We start from the raw sequence: 20,663 nt of genomic DNA on the forward strand, positions 1-20,663 counted from the left end.
GGTAATTTAAAACGTCATAACATCGAGTAAGGTGAGTAGATTGGTAAATTTAGAAGACCTTTATTTCTGTTCTATTTAAACCATTCAAACCATTTACATCTGGAAAAAAATAGATCCAAATCCTCCAGTATACCTCAATAACATCAATGGAAACTCAGTGTAGGGGTTCAATAAAAGTGTAAGGAATCAGTACATCAGGCAATACAATAATACTGCCTCAATGTTTGTCTTAAAATCTGTTAAAATTAATCTGATTAGCATATTGTCCTATGATAAGTATCCTGCAAGAAAGTCTGCAAAAGGGAGAGACACTAAGTTTCAAGATAACAGTCAGTAATTTAAGTTTAGCTCTGATTAGTGGGTGAAAAAAATCAGAAATTGGAAATTCCTGACTGCCATATTAAACAACCTCCCATAGCAAAGAAAATACAAGAGCTGAAATGCAAATCAATTCTTCCCTTCTTTCACAACCCATTAAAATTGTTAACTCCATTCCAAAACTGGCATGAAAACAGCTGGTTAGAAACCCCTGACAAAACTCTAATTACCCAAGCAAACTCAGCATCATCCAGTGAAATTTCAGTTGATATCAGGATTGGATTGGATATCCTTTCCCTGGCTACTTTCGAAACACGCACAACACAGGCAGTGGTTCTCTAACACAGTGGACTTAGAAAAGATCATTCCAATTCTGAGCGAGACCAGAAATAGGGTCATAAATATAATCACCGGTAAATCCAATTGGGAATTCAAGAGAAACTTCTTCACTTGGAGAGTGGTTAGATTGTGGAACTTGTTATCATAAAGATTAGTTGAGTCTAATGGCATAGTTGCATTTGAGGGGAAGCTAAATAAAACACTTGAATGAAAAATGAACAGAAGGAAATATTAATGACGTTAGGAGGGGAGTTGGGAGCAGGCACACCTGCAGCATGAACACCAACTGGGATGCACAGGGTTGAATGGCATTGTAAATACTATTTGATGCCAATGAATTGCTCCATTGTCACTAAGTACCACTGATGATTGGTATACAAGTTGAAAACAAACCACTCTGAAAGTGTGAGGGTGTCCCAAGTTTCACAGAAGTGTTGATATTTTATTTGTATTACACTGTTAAAATATTCACACAATTTCAGCATAAAGTTCAATCACAGTGAAATTAAAATTGTCCTTGCTGTGTTTATCAACTGCAGCACTCTTTACTGTAAACAACCCGATAGTAAAAAAACTGTATTTACAATTATAGCCAACTAGCTCTCTGCAGACATTTCCGAACATCAAGAATTCAAACAAAGATAGAAAAAGGTTGGAGATTCTGCTTACACATCAAGATATAAAATTGTCAATATGACCCGATAAAGAACAAGGACTCTGCCTTCAAACTCTCTCTCTCTGTTGGGATCATCTTGCCCCAAGGAAACATGACCAAGTAAAACATACCCGGTTAAACTGCAAGCTGGTGGGTTTGAAACCAGAATATAAATAAAAAAGACAGTGATTAATTTGGTTTGTTTAGAAATGCTGCTTAGGTTGAAATATCAACTCAGACAAAGCAGCAAAGATTGTGCCAGTAACAGAGATTAATTATTCTTCTAACCAATGGTTCTTCTTAATAACAGCACAATGCTTCCAGCAAACATACTTTAAAACGTTTGGACAAAAAATTAAAAATTCTGCCCAAACATTAGGGGCTGTGCCATAAATAAACTTGCTTTCCAGCCACCTAGTCTGTCTTCAGAGTTAAATGTCACAACGCCACAGGCCCAGATGCATAGGTCTATTAACATTAGTCTGCATTATTGTTAATCACAATTAGTCAACTTTAAAAAAAATGCTGCCATAATATTTTTCCTTACTTAAGCCTCATGTTCAAGGTGATTTTCCAGCTTATGTCATGCAAGATTGGAGGGGGAAGGTCATTAACTTCTACATAACTCATTATAATTTTTGACTTTAAAGAAATTGAAGATTAGAAAATACTTAAGACTGACTGCTACGCAGATTGCAACTAATCATCAGTCTGCAATATGATTAATGAAATATTTGAGCCACATAAACAGAGCACAGCTAACAGCGATGTAGACACTCGCAACCTAATTTAAACAGAAAATGTTGGAAAATCTCAGCAGGTCTGATAGCGAGAACAGAGTTAATGTTTTGAGCCTGGGTGACCCTTTGTCGAAGCTCTAATGAAGGGTGATCCAGACTCAAAAGATTAGTGCTGTTTTCTCTCAGACCTGCTGAGATTTTCCAGCATTTCCTGTTTTAGATCCCAGCATCCGCAGTAATTTGTTTTTATCATGGCCTAATTTAGTCTGGTTACATAAATCAATTAGCAAACTGAACCTACTGCAAACTAAATTATTCAATTTTATTCACTTCCTCTTGAACTCTAAAAAAATGATTTCATGGCTTTGTGGTGAAAAATATGTTTGTGAATATTTTTTCCACAGTATTTTGCTTTTATTTGAAAACGTAGACCAGTTGTAGGAGTTATTAGCAACATCTTGTTCAATGCTGGCTGTGCGAATAACTAATCTAACCACAGCTATCACGATGCACGTGCTGGTGCATCAGCAGATATGATGAACGCATACTTGAGAATATCTTTTCACAGTTGAATTATTAGTATATCTAATACAATTTAAATCTACAAGATCACAAATGAGAATACTGGGCAATTCCATCGCTGCTGCCATTTTTCAGCGGTTTACCTGGTGACTATGTCTAGGTGGACTCTTTTGATTTCTCACATACAATCGATGGCTCACCGCGATAAAATCAGATGATCCTTGGTACATACATTACTTAGAACTAGCACAAGGGCATACACGAGCTGATCATAATCTACAGTTTGGAAATTTTCCCATCAGCTCCTCCACACAAAGTATGACTGATCCATGATCTTTTTATAAACCTGGGTTGAATATTTTGGAAAATGAGGAATAATTCCTGTGAATGTTATTTGAAACTGAAATTCCCTCCAGTATTTCCACAAAAGGTCTCCATGAAGCTTTACACACTATATAAATTAGACAGCATATACCAGGGACAGCATTCAAACACAGAACTTCTGTTCCAAGGTTCAAGTGAAATTTCTTGAGCTTAATCGAAACAATTTGAGACTTAAAATGCTTTTGAATATATTACAATATGACAATACGGTGACTAGAATTTTCCAGCTGTTCACGCCAGCGGAATCTTCTGGTCCTGCTGACAGCACCCCCTCCCCCCGCTGCAGGTGTCCCAGTGGCGTAGGCTGCAGTCAATGGGAAATCCCATCAACAGAGGTGGGACCAGGAGATCCCACCAACAGCAAACAGCACACTGCCTCCCGATATCTTTATCACCTACCAGTGGTGTAGTACTACATCTAGTAGTTAGTGAGCTAACACGGATGTGAACTGCAAGCTACTTAACTAGGTAATTAAGTTAATTTACCAGGATCCAAGCTCAAAGAAACCAGGTTGTAGCTTAAGTTAGATACTCAATCTCAAAAACCCCATTTTGTGATCCAACAGTTCCATGGAGAGGATAGTTTTGTCTGTAAGCAGTAATTGTTGTGTTTAACTTGTACCCTCCCAATCAGCTGATTGCTACTCAAACCATGTCAGCCATTAGAATGGAGAAATGCTGAGGTTGTGCTGGGATCAGGGAAACAGATTTAAACAAGTACTTCAATGTAGAAAGGGTTAACTCCGAATGCACCTATAAACACTGATGTCCATAACTTCATTCAAATTTGTTCATCTTGGTAATGCTTCATGGCTTCAAGTGTGTATTCATCCTAAACATCCAATCAACAGTCTCCAAAAGGAAGGGCATGTTGTAGTGTCTGGCAATATTTCGGAATACCTGGATTTGCTCCATAAATCCCTATACACAGAATAAACAAAATGCATGTATTAAGCCATTTTATTATATAAACGCAAGAGGGTTTACAATACAGTTAGATATTCAGTTATATTTTGGGAATGTGTGGTGATTGGGAGTAAAGGACCGCAGCGACAAAATTAAAATAAGTCTGGAGATGCTGAATACAAATTCTAGTAATTTTTAGATTTTTCCAAAAACTCTTGGGGAAAAAAATCAATCAGATAAGAGGAAAAAAAGGTAATTATTTTCAACCAAAACCAGCTAAAACATCTGACACGTCCGCCCAACTTTGATCCAAACAACATCATAAAATGCTGGTTTGGAATGACGCATACCTTAATGGAAATGGTCAAATTGAAGTCCCGGGCACAGCTGCAATAAATTGGCATGTTGGCTTCTTTAATGCCTTTACATTTTGAACAAACCTAGAAAGAAAACAAACAGGAAATTAAATTTTTGCCCAACAGTTTTTTAAAAAAAAGCTTAGTACATTAATTGGAAGATATGGTAATTATGATTTTGGTTTACATTTAGTTCCCACAGATCAACAACAACTGCATTCAAATAACAAAGAGATTCAATGCCAAAGTGTAAAGCAGCGCAATCAATCAAAATTAAAATGCAAGGTTTTCGAGTGAAGCCCAGAATAAACACTTCTTTCTCCCGTGCCACCGCCACTAACAGACCACATCAACTAAATCTAGAAGAGACAGTCTGGCTCAAGTTCAGTGATATGTCTTCCAGTGGATTAGGTAAAGAGACAAACTGTACAAGAGTTGGAATAGCAGACTGGGGTGGGGTAATACGGAGCAGGTCACCCACAAGATTTGTGTTGGGACCACGACTGTTTCAATTTATATCCACGACCTGGACTCAGAAACCCAGGTGGGGGAGGAGGAGCAGTCAAATCAGCTCCCAAATTACAGAATTAGTTGGCAAAAATATGTAAATGGGCAGCTAAACAGGTGTAAGTTAATTCTGATAAATATACTGAACATAGGGTTTATGCTTATCTCTCCTGGATGTTGAATTGCTTAAAAATATTAAACCTATAGCCTTGCAAACTAAACAGGTTATTTGGTGTTATCACCGTTGGATTATCACCAGGTTTCTGGCGCTGGGTTTCCATTCAGATTCCCAGATATGTATAATTCAGGATTACTGTGCATGGTCAAAGTGAAAAATATAATTTACAACATGTTAGTTGACATCTATTCAGAAATCAGCAAGATTGCGCCAACCCTTTAACTAGCGGGTGTGGATTCCATTATTTGATGCAGGTAGAATTAAAACAATGTAAAGATGACTCAGCCATGGGCTACTTCATAAATGGACATGCATTAACGTACCAAATCCTGAAGGGTATAGGCCATCATTTTCTTCTTCAGTGCTTCTACTAATTCCATTTCTATGGAATCTGAGTCATATTCAGTCTGGCAATTAGAGCAGCACCACTTTGGTAATATAGTGCCATCCTGCCAAAAGTAAGAAGAGTTAGAATCACTGTCTGCTAACTTGAAGCTCAAGCCCCCAAAACACAAGGAACAAGAGCTAAAGCATTTAAGGACATAATGCAGATAATCATAATTCAAAAACAACTTCCAAAAGAAAACTGAAATTTTAATCTTGAACAGAATCACAAGAGTTAGGATCTTTAAAGCATTTCAAATTAGAAACTGTATCTTCAATTATTTTTAAATATTAAAATGGAGAAAAGAAAACATGCCTAAATGACAGCATAGTGAGTCTGTACATAAATAAATTTTAAAAAGATATGAATCATTAAAATTTTTTACACCTGAGCCCTACCATATTTTATACAATTTAGAAATAAACTGTACTATCCATGGTCAGCAACTGTTATTGTTACTGCATCACTGAACCAATTTTAATGTGGAAAAAAAAATTGGGTTACGGTGCCACCAGCAATTGCTAGCATTTATTGCTTATTCCTAGATTCCCTTGGGAAGGTGACAACGAGCCATCTTCTTGAACTGCTGTAATCCATGTTTGGAAGATACTTCCACTGCTATTAGGAAGTTTCAGGATTCTGACCCAGTGAGGATGAAGGAAAGGCCAAAATCAGGATGGTATCAAGCTTGCAGAGGGGAACTTGGAAATGATGGTTTTCTCATGCAACTTCTGTCTGTTATTCTAGGTGATGGGGTTATGGATTTGCTGTTGATGAAGTTTTGCAGTGCATATTTAGATAATACATACTGATGTGCCATGTTGTGCTGCAGTGAGGGATGTTTAAGGCTATGATTGGGCTGCCAATCAAGTGAACTGCTTTGTCCTGGATGATCAAACTTCATCAGCATCCACCCAGGGGAGTGTACCTGATCATATTCCTGATTTGTGTCTTATGGAAAAGCTTTAGGGAATCAGGTGGTGAGCCACTTGCTGCAGAATTCAGAGCTTTCAGCTTTTTCGGGTAGCTATGGCATTTTTGTGGTTGGTCCAACTGAGTTTCTGTTCAATGGTTAGGACTTTAGCAATGGTACTGCCACTGAATGTGACGGGAAGGTGGTTAGACTTTTGTTAGAGATGGTCATTAGTTAGCATTTGTGTGCAAATGTTACTTGCCAGTCCGAGGGGGGGGGGGGGGGGGGGGGGGGGGTGGAGGAGGAGAGAGAGAGAGAGAGAGAGAGAAAGAAGGGGGGGGGGGGGGGCGGGTGTGGAAGGAGGAGGAGGAGGAGGTCACTGACCAAGCAGATGGTTAAACTCTGGATACTGCCTTGTAGGGACTCCTGCAGCAATGTCTTGGGACTGAGGTGATCAAGCACAACCATCCACTCCTGCTAGTGGAGTGTTTCCTTCCTGATCTCCTTTTACTTCTCTTTTTACTAGAATTCTTTGTCCCATATTCTGTCCAAAGCCGCTTTGATATTATAAAGTGCTGTCACTTTCACCTCTGGAATTTAGCTCTCATAATTGGACTGATGCTGTCATGAGATCTAGAGCCAAGTGGTCTTAAAACCCAACTAAGCATCAGGGAGCAGATTATTGCTGAGTAAGTTCCACATGCTACACCTGTAGTTGACCCATTTCATTTTTCTGCAATGATTCAGAATAGCCCGATAGAGATGGCTGCATTAAAAACACCTTTAGTTTGCAGGGAGAAGTTGACAAAGCTGTTACAAAAAAAATCACACAGGATCCTTTGCTTCCTAAGCATAAGCAAAAGCAAGGAAGTTATGCAAAAACATTCACAAGTCACTGGGTAGGCCTCTGTTAGAGATTTTTAGAAAGAATATCAAGGTTTTGGAGAGGGTGCTGAGGAAATTTACCAGACTTATACCAAGGATTAGACACTTAAGTTATATAGCAAGACTAAAGAATTGAGATTGTTCTCCTTGGAGCAAATTATGAATGATTTCAATAGAGGAAATAAAGATAAACTGTTTCTACAGGTAAGAGACCAAATTATTCAAAGGAACCAGAGAGATTAGAATATGTTTAGAACTCAAGTTAGGATCGAATTAAATTGCTTAAAAAACTTGGAAACATATTCAATAGTAACTTTCAAACGAGAACTGGATATACAAATAGAAAATAAAAAAATGGAAGAGCCTCTGGAAAGAGCAGCGGATTTGCACGAATTGGATAGATCCTTCAGTATGCAGATACCCATTGAGCTGGACAGGTTTTTTCTGTACTGTATGTTTCAATAAATTTCATCAACATTGGATGATTTTTCCATATCACCTTTTTAAATTTTGATTTTTAAAAATGCAATAAGCACATTTTATAGAAAAAACAGCTTTTTAAACAAAATATGGCTTAATAAGTGTGACCCTTTACTTCTGAAAATACAACACTCTGCACTATATTGCATACAATAGTTCAGATGTTGATGAAAAAGTAATCAATTCCCTCCATTGTTCATAACTGGGTTACGTCAAGATCAGACTCTCAGTTGCCTGCTTACTGTAATAACAATGCAAGAGATGTTGAATCCCTCCTTACCTCCTGCAAGATGGAAGGGTCTTTACAAAGGTCCAGGTCATGGCAAAAGTTGCAATTCTTGCAGATAATCTCAGGTAGTATGTAGGACTGGCAGGGGTCCTTAAACTGAGCTTCTTCAGAGAATTCCCCTACATCAATTAGACGTAGAAGATCCCGTTTCAACTTGTTAACCTGGTTAGTTATGTTCGAATCCAGAGACAGTATCTATTTGAAAACAAGAGTACATTGCAATAGTGGTGTTTGTATCATGTACATATAGCAAAGAGCAATGCCATTTACTGTCATTTAAATACAAGATCACTGATACTTAGGCAAACATGGTGCTATAAATGAAAACACAGGAGAATGAAATATTTTCAATTTCATCTTCTGACAATCTAATTCCCGGTTCCTGTTAATATTTTAGAGGTAATGTTTACTTCTGGGAAGGTTGTTGTTGTGCAACTAACTGAAGAGTTGGGTTTTAGAGATTTTCAGAACATCTAGAAGAAAATGGCATTTCAGAAGGTTACCCACGTTTGTTCATTAGAATCAGAATAGCAGAGACAGAGCTGTAAAACAGTAGGTGGCTTTACTTAGCTGGAGAACTGGAGATGTGATGTCTCCACTTCTTGCTTGAAAAGGAAAGCAGTACAGAGAGACATTATTTTGGGAATTAGACCTCAACAGTTTAAAAGCATTCAGTGAATCTTGAAAAGCTACCTCCTCATGCAGATGGGTGGAGCTTAAGAAGGTTCTTTGGTTTCAATTGATCTGTCTGCTTGTTGGGAGAGGGGGTTGTTTACATAATGGACTGAGTGTTGTTTGCATTTTACAGAGAAGCTCCAGACAGTTAGGGCTCAGAGAAGTTCTGGGGAATGGAGGTGTTGGAAGGTCACTGATTCTGTGCTAGAAAGTTAGGGCTCAGAGTAGCCCTGGGTGTTACTGATAGCTTGGTGCAGCCAGGAGATGGATGTTTGGAGAAACCCAGGAGCAATGCTAGCTTAGCAAGCTGGTGGGGCACAAGAGTTGGAAATAAGCCGTTATTTGGGACTGGGGATTGCAGCTTTGTGAATTCCAAGGAACAGTCTCAGGAGGAGAGATTGAACCATCGGGAAGTGAGCAATCATTGAGGCAGTCTAAGTCAGAGCGGCTTTTGAGGGAATTCAGACGCTAGATCTTTGAAGGTAAAGAGCTCAAATCCCTTCCAAAGAATACAGGGTAAATGAGATATTATGACTCCCAGTCAAGGATAGCAGAGTTAGATTCAAGTTGCCCTGCAAAGATTTGAGGACATAATTGAGGCTGGCATCTCAGTGCAGTCCAGAACCATAAAAGTTGCTGTCTTTCAGACAAGATATTAAACAGAGGCACATCCACCCGAGTGTGGACTACTAACGTTTTCCAGGCGCCATGGCCGAAGATTATTGCTTAACCAACATCAATAAAAGTAGACTACTTGGTCATTTATCATTTTACTAATTGTGGGACCTTGCTGCGTACAGACTTTCCCTTGCATTCCAATAGCTTACCATACTTTGAACGTACTTTACAATATGTTATAATTTTTAGCAGTTAACAAACTTGTGAGTTCCAAAAGATACACAGTTCTCAAAAAGGATAATAAGCAGTTTTGTGTAATTCCTAAAATCGAAATGAAGGCAGTTCTATTAAAAACGTAATTGTTTTGTCAAATTTTGATCTGTGGCATCAGTTAGAAACTGATTTTGAGCAGGTTAGGTCTATACCCATTGGGATGTAAATCCAGGGGATTTTCACACTAAGTTCATTGCAGTGTTAATGTATGACTACTTGTGACACTGATAAATACATTTTATTGCTGTTTAAAAAAAATGAGAGGTGAACTTATTGATGCATGCAAGATCCTGAGAGGGCTCAATGCTGAGAGGACGTCTCCCCTTACAGGGTAGTCTAGAACTAGAGGACAGTTTAAACATTAGGGATTTCCCATTCAAGACTAAGAGAAGATTTTTTTTTCTCTCAAAGGGTTATTAAGACTCTTCCCGAGAGAGCAGTGGAGACTAGGTCATTGAACATATTCAAGGCTGAGTTAGATTCAAGGAAGTCAAGGGTTATGAAGGGCAGACAGGAAAGTATAGATGAATCACCCACTCCTGCTCTTAATTGCAGGAGTTCAGAGACTCACTAAACCCAGGAAAGAAATAAAGAACAAAGAACAGTACAGCACAGGAAACAGGCCCTTCGGCCCTCCAAGCCTGTACCGCTCATTGGTCAACTGGACCATTCGTTTGTACCCCTCCATTCCCAGACTGCTCATGTGACTATCCAGGTAAGTCTTAAACTATGTTGGCGTGTCTGCCTCCACCACCCTACTTGGCAGCGCATTCCAGGCCCCTACCACTCTCTGTGTAAAAAACGTCCCTCTGATATCTGAGTTATACCTCGCCCCTCTCACCTTGAACCCGTGACCCCTCGTGATCGTCACCTCCGACCTGGGAAAAAGCTTCCCACTGTTCACCCTATCTATACCCTTCATAATTTTGTACACCTCTATTAGGTCTCCCCTCATTCTCCGTCTTTCCAGGGAGAACAAGCCCAGTTTACCCAATCTCTCCTCATAGCTAAGACCCTCCATACCAGGCAATATCCTGGTAAACCTTCTCTGCACTCTCTCTAAAGCCTCCACGTCCTTCTGGTAGTGCGGCGACCAGAACTGGACGCAGTACTCAAAATGTGGCCTAACCAGCGTTCTATACAGCTGCAACATCAGACTCCAGCTTTTATACTCTATACCCCATCCAATAAAGGCAAGCATACCATATGCCTTCCTCACCACCTTCTCCACCTGTGCTGCCACCTTCAAGGATTTGTGGACTTGCACACCTAGGTCCCTGTGTTTCTATACTCTTGATGGCTCTGCCATTTATTGTATAACTCCCCCCTACATTAGTTCTTCCAAAATGCATCACTTCGCATTTATCTGGATTCAATTCCATCTGCCATTTCTCCACCCAATTTTCCAGCCTATCTATATCCTGCTGTATTGTCCGACAATGTTCATCGCTATCCGCAAGTCCAGCTATCTTCGTGTCATCCGCAAACTTGCTGATAACACCAGTTACACCTTCTTCCAAATCATTTGTATATATCACAAATAGCAGAGGTCCCAGTACAGAGCCCTGCGGAACACCACTAGTCACAGACCTCCAGCCAGAAAAAGACCCTTCGACTGTTACCCTGTCTCCTGTGGCCAAGCCAGTTTTCTACCCATCTAGCCACCTCTCCTTGTATCCCATGAGCCTTAACCTTCTTAACCAACCTGCCATGTGGGACTTTGTCAATTGCCTTACTGAAATCCATATAGACGACATCCACGTCCCTTCCTTCGTCAACCGCTTTTGTCACTTCCTCAAAAAACTCCACCAAATTTGTAAGGCACGACCTCCCTCTTACAAAATTAGCTTTCTTTAAGTTGATGATACACCTGAAAAGACTGTTGCAACATTATAAGAGACATCCACCCTCTCTGACCATAGAATAAATACTCTTCTTCCTTTGCTATTGATTGAATTTGAACCTGGATCTCTGAAGTGAAAAAGAAAATGTTTTGAACGTTATACTTACCTGTCCCATCCCTCCCCATTTCAAAACAGTAAATCCTAAACACTTTTATACTATTCTTGGTACCTTTGCAGCTCTATTTGCCTTACCTTACAGACTGATTTGATGAATTCCAGTGCTGGGTTGTTGAATGGAAGGTAGGACCCTGGCAGAACTGGGAACATCTCAGAGGGTTCAGTAGAGTGTCTATTGCCGCTTACCTTCTTCTGAATCTTCTGAGTGATAGTGAAAAAGTTTTGTGTGAGCTCATTAGATACATACTCCTGAGAGAAGGTGATCATTCCTGCAGAACAAAATAAAACATTGATGTGAAGTCAACAACACAGAAATAAATAGATCACATGGTCCAACTGATCAATGCTGCTATTAATGGTCCATAAGACATAGGAGCAGAATTAGGCCACTCGATCCATCAAGTCTGCTCTGCCATTCAATCATGGCTGATATTTTTCTCATCACCATAACCCCTGATACCCTTATTAATCAAGAACCTATCTTTCTCTGTCTTAAAGACACTCAATGACCTGGCCTCCACAGCCTTCTGCGGCAATGAGTTCCACAGATTCACCACTCTCTGGCTGAAGAAATTCCTCCTCATCTCTGTTTTCAAGGATTGTCCCTTTAGTCTGAGGTTGTGCCCTCTGGTTCCAGTTTTTCTTACTAGTGGAAACATCCTCTCCATGTCCACTCTAGTCAGGCCTCGCAGTATTGAGAGTTTCAATAAGATCCCCCTCTTCCTTCTAAACTCCAACGAGTACAGACCCAGAGTCCTCAACTGTTCCTCTTACGACAAGTTCTTCATTGCAGGGATCATTCTTGTGAACCTCCTCTGTACCCTTTCCAAGGCCAGCACATCCTTCCTTAGATACGGGGCCCAAAACTGCTCACAATACTACATGAACCTTTGCCTCCCACCCATGTTCATTTCACCCAATTAACATATCTTCCTATTCATTTCTTGCCCATGCATGGATTTCGCTATCCCCTATGCAATTCACCTTAATTACTTCTCATGGCGGGAAATTCAACATTCTCACCACTCTTGGGTAAGGGTTTTTTTTCCCGAAATTCTTATTGGATTTATTGGTGACCATCTTATATGGACAATCAATTTAGTCTATTAGAATTGTATTGTGGCTGATCTACACCTCAACCCACTTTATCTGCTTTGTAAAACATCAAGATCCCATGACCTCCAAAGTGCTTTACAGCCAATAAAATATTTCACAAAATATAGTCACTGTTGTGAGGTTGGAAATGTGGCAGCCAAATTGTGCAGAGCAAGGGTCCACCATAAGCAATGTAACAATAACCAGATAATGTTTTTGTTAATGATGTTGACTGAGGGATAAATCTTGGACAGGATATCATGGAGAATTCCTTGTTCTTCTTGAAATAATGCCACAAGATTGTTTTATGTCCAGCTGAGTGGGCAGATGGGGCCTCAGTTTAATTTCCCTTTTTGAAAGATCACAGCTCTGACAATACAATATTCCCTCAGTACTGTACTGGACTGTCAGGCTGGAATGGAACTTGAACCCACCAAGTCCTTGACTCAGAATTAAGTGTGCCATCATTCAGCTATATCTGGCACCAATAATTGAGGGTGGGTGGGGTGGAACCCACAATAATACTAAAACCACTAAAGCTACTGGATGAAAAATGTTTATCTGCATAGAAATTTTAGTCAAAAATAGGATGTTATTGCAATTAATGTCATTTATAGACAATTTCTTTTTGCTCTTTTCAAGTTACATTGGGGCGGCACGGTAGCACAGTGGTTAGCATTGCTGCTTCACAGCTCCAGGGTCCCGGGTTCGATTCCCGGCTCGGGTCACTGTCTGTGTGGAGTTTGCACATTCTCCTCGTGTCTGCGTGGGTTTCCTCCGGGTGCTCCGGTTTCCTCCCACAGTCCAAAGATGTGCGGGTTAGGTTGATTGGCCAGGTTAAAAAAATTGCCCCTTAGAGTCCTGGGATGCGTAGGTTAGAGGGATTAGCGGGTAAAATATGTGGGGGTAGGGCCTGGGTGGGATTGTGGTCGGTGCAGACTCGATGGGCCGAATGGCCTCCTTCTGCACTGTAGGGTTTCTATGATTCTATGATCCATTATTTTTCATACAATTTAAATATCCACGCTAAGGCATGTAGACTTATAGAAAAAAATATTCACCTTAAGGTTATTCTAGCTTAAAACATATATCTATTGATTAAATTGCAGTTTGTTTAATTTGCATTCCTCACATCTAACAAAGGTTTTCTTTTTTTCATTTTCCATAGGTCAAATCATTAAAGCTATTTTAAAAACCAAATAAATTTAACAAATGGTACTGAAAACTAGTGGTCGCTCTGAACACTACTTTCTGCACTTTTAGATTCTCCGGCCATTCATGCCCAGCCACCTGCTACAGGTGAGATCTGAGAATCTGGTTCCTAGTTTCTCACCTGCTGAAGCACCAGTTTCTCCTGCTGGCTCCTGAGAGATCTGGCTGGCTCCTCGTCGCTTTATAGGGGTACATCCTGGAGCATTGCGTCTCAATTCCTCCTTCATACTGTGGTATACAGCTACAATATAAGCTGAAAGAGTTTGATGTGATGAGCGCATACAACAGCAGAAAGAAACTTTGTAACAATAGTCGGCTTCCAGCATTACTTTAGTGATTTTTATTTAGTGAATGAGGACAGGGAATAAATCAGTTACAACAATGGGGAGGGAAAAGCCATAGGGTGGGGCAGGGCCATGAAGGACTCAGAACTTAAACACATGGATGAGAAGTACCAGCCTTAAAAAGGAGTGGATAGTTATCAGCTGAACTTCACAACTGTACTCCAGGCTACAGGTTGTTCATGAGCATATTAGAGAGGATCGGGTAACATTTACTATAATTGTTGCCTAGCTGTTGGTCAGGGGACTGCACTAAAAAAAACCCCCAAAATTATTAATAGTAAAGGCACAATACACTGAATGAAGGTTTATCCTTCTAAGCAACATTCTATCCTTTGTCCCTTTACTCATGGTTAGCTTTGAACACATTACCATTTGAAAAAGGGTGATGCTACATTTGGAAGCAAGTTTAAAGTCTATAATTAGTTAACTTCGCTTGCCTCTTTGATAACTAAAGCTAATCAAATAATTGAACATCGGGAAGAAAGCTGGTGGAAAAATAGAAAAATAATCCCAAAATGTCAGTAATGCAACTTGAGAATGAACATCTGATCAACATGTTTAGCAAATGAAAAAAAAAATTCCACTTTTGGATTTTCAAATTATCTAGAGTTTAAAATGAAAAATCCTGCCAATTTTATACATTAAATACAGGTGTAAACCATGATTCAATCCATATAATATAAACTTAAGTTTAGCTTAAATTTGCTTTAGAATTAAAAGTGTACAAGAAAAGTTGTGCTCAAATATCTAATGGCTATATTTATCAAGTAATGAGCCAAAAAGATCAGGTGCAAAGATAAATTTTGGATGACTGAAAAGGCAAGTTTGGGCTGAAATAGTCAGTCTACTGATACTGTCTTACAGCAGCCCACACAAAGATAAGCCATTTGGGTGAGGCAAGAGAGAACTACTGATGTCCACAAAACTCTACCCAACCTTCAGGCAAGGAGGGATGGCCAATTTAAAGAATTCCCACTTAGCATTGTGCAGGTTCAGAGCATGCATGAGCAAAGTTTGCTAGGAGGTGTGGTTCTTCAGGTTCCGGGTGCTCCAAACAACATACTGCAGACACAAACAGAAAATGCTGGAGAAACTCAGCAGGTCTGACAGCATCTGTGGAGAGAGAGAATAGAGACAACGTTTCGAGGATAACCCTTCGTCCTGACTCAATGTTGGCTCGACTCTCTCTCCACAGATGCTGTCAGACCTGCTGAGTTTCTCTAGCATTTTCTGTTTTTGTTTCAGATTCCAGCATCCGCAGTATTTTGCCTTTTAACACACTGCAGAAGGTTGTTTGATGGGAGCTATAACTCCCACAATGCAGGACGCTCCCATATTAACAGTGACAACAGTGTGAATGAAACATGGAAGGGTGACAGCAACTGCTGATAATCCAGCACAGGCTTGCCTTTAGATCTCTTGTTCTGCTGTCAATATTGAATTCAGACTGAGTTTATGCTCAGTAAGGAACCAGCGTGGAATAGAGACGACTGTAAGTTAGGATGAGACAATTGATAAATTTATTACTTTTTTGCCAATGTACTTAATAAATGACATTTTAAAGTTAATTTTGCATGATGTCTGAGCTCGGAATTCAGGGGCCACTTTATTTGCAAAGGGAATTGGATTAAAATACATTACAAGTCAATATACTGAATGTTTATGCTGTGTGGGGTCTGGGTTTTTATAAATATTTGCACCTTCAACGCTTCATCTGCTGTTCCTGTGATTGTGCCCGTCAACAGCAGGGCTTGCCCGAATCTGCGAGGTTCATTAACTTATCAATTGAACAACCTATCTGGATGCTGTTGCAAGCAAAAAATTAATCACAGCCCAGTTCATGTTGTTACAAACACCAAATAAAACAGGATTCTTGCCAATCAGATTTTTGGCAAGTGGAATCTACTGCAATCAGAGCCAGATGATGACGAACTGGCATGAAAGAACTCACAAACTTTTATTTTAAAAAAAGTGCATGTACGTACTTGTCAGAATCAATTAGCTGCTTTATAGTCATGAAAATAATTGGCAACAGCATTCTTCAACAGCAAACAAGTTATTCGTTCAGTGCTTGTGTGTATGATGTAGATCAGTAGACAATGAATCAGAGAAATAAACCCACAAAGTTAGAAGGCCAGATGTCCAGTTTTGAACCAGACAGTCCAGTTTTAGCCAGTCCGGCCACTGTCTGTTACCAGATGGCTTCACATCCAGTATCTTGATTCTTTGTCCACTTACCGCAGTACAGCACCCGCATCTTAGCAAAGCCTGTTAATTTCTCAGTTTGCAGCAGCCTCATTGTGACGGGGATGCAAAAGCCAGATTTGTTTTAATACAAGGGCGTTTGGTTTTGATGGCCTCCAGCGCTGGCCACCCTACATAAGGTTGTAACAAAAACAGAAAATGCTGGAAAATCTCAGCAGGTCTGACAGCATCTGTGGAAAGAGAAAAGAGCCAAGGTTTTGAGTCAGGATGATCCTTCGTTAGAGCTCTATTCTCTCTCCACAGATGCTGTCAGACTTGCTGAGATTTTCCAGCATTTTCTGTTTTGGTTTCAGATTTCAGTGTCCACAGTATTTTGCTTTTATCTACATAAAGTTGTGTTGGGTTCGTAACTAATACATCAATTATCTTGTTTCAAAAAAGATCTGGCAATTTTTAGGCCATGTTGCAAATTTTGAATGATTATAGCAACAGCTTAAAACAGATCTTGAGGAAATACCCATATTAAATATGCAATTAAAGCCAAGATGAACACATTTTTTTAAATCACAAAATTAATCATAATTTTAAAAATCATGTGACTTTCTAAAGCGATTGCTTATATAAAAATAAAGCACCTTGGGCAGCACGATGGCACAGTGGTTAACACTGCTGCCTCACAGCGCCAGGACCCGGGTTCGATTCCTGGCTTGGGTCACTGTCTATGTGGGGTTGGCACATTTTCCCCGTGTCTGCGTGGGTTTCCTCCGGGTGCTCCGGTTTCCTCCCACAGTCCAAAGATGTGCGGGTTAGATTGATTGGCCATAATAAATTGACCCTAGTGTCAGGTTATTAGCAGGGTAAATATGTGAGGTTGCGGGGATGGGGCCTGGGTGGGATTGTGGTCGGTGCAGACTCGATGGGCCAGATGGCCTCCTTCTGCACTGCCGGGATTCTATGATTCTAAAAATGTGTTGATAAATACACATACATACATAGCTGGCCTATAGATCTGAAATTTGCAGTACCTGAGACAATCATGAGGAAGTAGCTCTGACAAGAGGATGCTTGTGGCAGGTAATGCATGATATTCCAGTTATTGTCCAAAAGGTCTTCAACATTAGTGCCACCTTCCTCATCTTCAGAATGAATCTCTTCATCATCATCGTTGCCATCTTCACCACGTTCCTTTGTTTCTTTCTCATTCCCCACCTTGACATACACATTATTACATGTTGCCCATTTTTATCGTGACAATGAGACTTAAAACAGAGCATTTACTGTTCTAACGAATAATTTTGTCATAATTTAGACATTTTCTTTACAGCTTAATTGCTGATTATTTCTTGCAATACAGGATTACCCTGGACATATTTTTTTAAAAGCAGTTGCCTGGGTTCGTTCTCTCTTCTGTAAGGAAGCATCTGTTCTCTAATTTTTACCTACCCATAGAAGTTTAGCAATTTCCTTTAATACCTCATAAGTACGGACGAGGACGACCATTTTCCCTCACAATTGCTCTTATTGAAACCAATACACCGCTCAAAGCATCCAACCTCCTCTTGAATTATTCCAGATTTTTGCCCACCATAACTATACCTAGAGCCCATTTAGATATCAATCACTGTGAGCAGAGAAATATGCCCCAACACCAATCTTGAATTTGATTTCTCGAGCTTGTACTTACATCTGCTTGCCTTGCAGTCATTTCGTCTAGAAATCATCCTCCAGATTTGCCTTTTCTATTTCACTAAATATCTTACATCTCTTTATAAAGGATCCCTTTCATTCATCTTTAATGTTGACGAGTCAGAATTTTTTTCCCCCCATTGGCCAAGTGCTTCTTTTCTACACTGTTTTCAGAGCTTGGATATTCCTCTGGTGTTTTAGTGACTGTAAGCAATGTGGGAGCATTGCACAGCTCCAGCATGGCAACCTCATTTATAATCCACTGGATAGGTAATATAGCTCAGCATTCTGCTTGCTTTATTGCTTGAGACAAGGCACGGCCAGTGTTGAGCCCATCAGATGTCTTTCAATTATTCCTTTGGTTTTGTTCTGATGTTGAACAACTTGCATGTCTCAGTCCTAAATGACATTTGGCACAGTTCTTTCAACTTGCAAAATTTGTGTTCTTCTGTACTTTTTTCACTGCTTCATCAGATTTGATTGCTGTTCTCTCCTAATTTATAATTTCTCAATGCAAGTTTATGAATCCAGGTCACTTATGCAAATAAGAAACAATGGACTAATAGCACTGATCCCTGGTACACTTCACTCTGTGTATCTTTGCATTCAAAATCACATCCCTGATAGTTATTACTTCCACTCTTGCAACCAATTCTTCCCTCACTTCCCTTCCCAAGCATATCCAATGCCATACATTTCTGTAGCAACCGTTAATGCAAGACTTTCATCAAAGACTATTGCAAAGCCCAGGTATACTACACCATGAGGCTTTCAAAGTCAAAAGATAGCAACCATGTCTTATCAACCTATAGTTGTAAACCTATATGTAAGCCATTAGGTTATTTTCATATAGGTAATCTTTAAACTGGTTCCTAATGATCAGTTATGTTGATTTGACAATTAGTGATACAATACTCACATACAGGCATTAATATGGTTATGTTTGCCATCTTGATTGAAAATAAATACACTAACATACTTCCAAAATGTGGAAACTTCCTTGTATTCATATGCTTTGTTGCTTTTATCCTAGTTTTATGTGCAACACCCAAGTGCCAACACCCATAAAGGATCTCAAATTTCCTTTGATAATCCTATTCCTATCAAGTTACTTTTGAATTTGGCTTCTATAACAATTGTTCTTTTCTGGATGTTCTAATATTCTTCCTACTGAATTAAGTAAAAGTTCCTACCTCATTCTCTTGAAACTGCCTTTTCAAAATTGTATATCTGGTTAATCGGCAAATTTGGCCGCAAAATCATTATAGAGTGGAAGAAAGCCAGTCAGCCCACCAAGTTCAGCAGCTTTCTATAGAACAATCTAATCAATTCCATTCCTCTGCTCTACCCCTCAGCCCTGCAAATTTATTTTCCTCAAGTGCCCATCCAATTCTTCATTTGAATTCAGTGATTGTCGCTGCTTTCACCATCCTGGTAAGCAGCATGTTCCAGGTTATTACCAGTTGCTGCATGATTTGTCTTCTTGCTCAAAACCTTAAATCAGAGTTTCCTCATCCTTTCATTGTCAGGTAATGAGAACAGCTTTTCTCAGTCTATCTGATCTCAGCCTATTATAACTTTGTATATCTGCATCAAATCTTCCCTCAACCTCCTTTGCTCCAAGGAGATCAACCGCAGCTTCTCCAACCTACCCTTGATTGCTTCATCCCTGGAAATGTTCTGGCAAAAATCCCTTTGCAACTCTTGACACAGTTGCTAGTGTGGTGACTATAACGAGATGCATATTCTAGCTGTGGTCTAATCAGAGTTTTAGTAACATCCAGCATAATTTACCTGCTTTTGTTCTCAATACCATCACTTGTGAAGTCCAAGAAGCCATTTTCTTTATTAATTACTCTCTCAATACCTCCGGCCACCTTCAGAGATCTGTGAAGACCCAGGTTCCGGCGTCCCTGCACAGGCCTTAGAATTGTGTTACTAAGTCTATGATATCATTCCTTACCCGTCTGCCAAAATGCATCACCTCACACTTTTATGCCAATTCTGCTAGCCTATGTCTGTCCTGTTGCAGTTGATTGGTATCACCCTCACCACTATATAGGAATACAACAACAGTAGCTGTTCTGGCATTGACTCCAAAGGAACACCAGTGTCTAATATGCTCCAGTCTGAAAAGCAACCATTTATCATGACTCACTGTTTTCTGCACTGAAAGCTATTTTTCGTGCAAGTGGACACCAATCCTCCTGTTCCATGAGCTTCAATTTTGTTAATCAGCCTGTTATGTTATACCTTGGCTTAAAATCTTCCCATCACCAGCCTTCTGTTACTTAATTTAAAATTTAAATTAGATTAACCAAACATGATCTGCCTTTTACAAGTCTGTGCTGGATTTCCTTAGTTAACTCAAATCTCTCCAACTGCCTGTTGACTTTACCCCTGATAATTGTTTTGAAAACTTTACCCATCAGTGATGTTAACCTAACTGGCCTACATTGACTAGGAAGGTATTTATGCACCAAGATATTGAGAGTATTAGTTGTTTGCTTAGGAGGGACTACATACAGCATAATCTTCAAGACCAGTGTTCTCAAATTGAACTAACTCAGAGTCATAATCTAATTTGAATCCAGCTATTGCAATGCTGTTACATTTCCTATATCAGGTTACTGTGCCATTAATGATACTCTGACAAGCAAATGTATAGTTAGGAGAC

General features: G+C 39.7%; 1 protein-coding gene across 1 annotated transcript in view; it reads right to left on the reverse strand.

Moving 5' to 3' along the window:
* Positions 1 to 1,065: 1,065 nt before the first annotated feature.
* pole (polymerase (DNA directed), epsilon) overlaps positions 1,066 to 20,663 on the reverse strand; it is a 108,136-nt gene continuing 88,538 nt past the window's right edge. Inside the window, exons 43-49 of the mRNA XM_078227360.1 lie at positions 17,326 to 17,509; positions 13,873 to 14,004; positions 11,520 to 11,713; positions 7,849 to 8,052; positions 5,229 to 5,354; positions 4,215 to 4,304; positions 1,066 to 3,879 (exon numbers count right to left, since the gene is read on the reverse strand). Of these exons, the coding sequence (XP_078083486.1) occupies positions 3,766 to 3,879; positions 4,215 to 4,304; positions 5,229 to 5,354; positions 7,849 to 8,052; positions 11,520 to 11,713; positions 13,873 to 14,004; positions 17,326 to 17,509 (1,044 nt within the window). The 3' untranslated portion in view covers positions 1,066 to 3,765. The remainder of the gene's footprint in view (positions 3,880 to 4,214; positions 4,305 to 5,228; positions 5,355 to 7,848; positions 8,053 to 11,519; positions 11,714 to 13,872; positions 14,005 to 17,325; positions 17,510 to 20,663) is intronic.

Source organism: Mustelus asterias, chromosome 13, assembly GCF_964213995.1.
Source record: "Mustelus asterias chromosome 13, sMusAst1.hap1.1, whole genome shotgun sequence".
In the NCBI taxonomy this organism is placed as follows: Eukaryota; Metazoa; Chordata; class Chondrichthyes; order Carcharhiniformes; family Triakidae; genus Mustelus; species Mustelus asterias.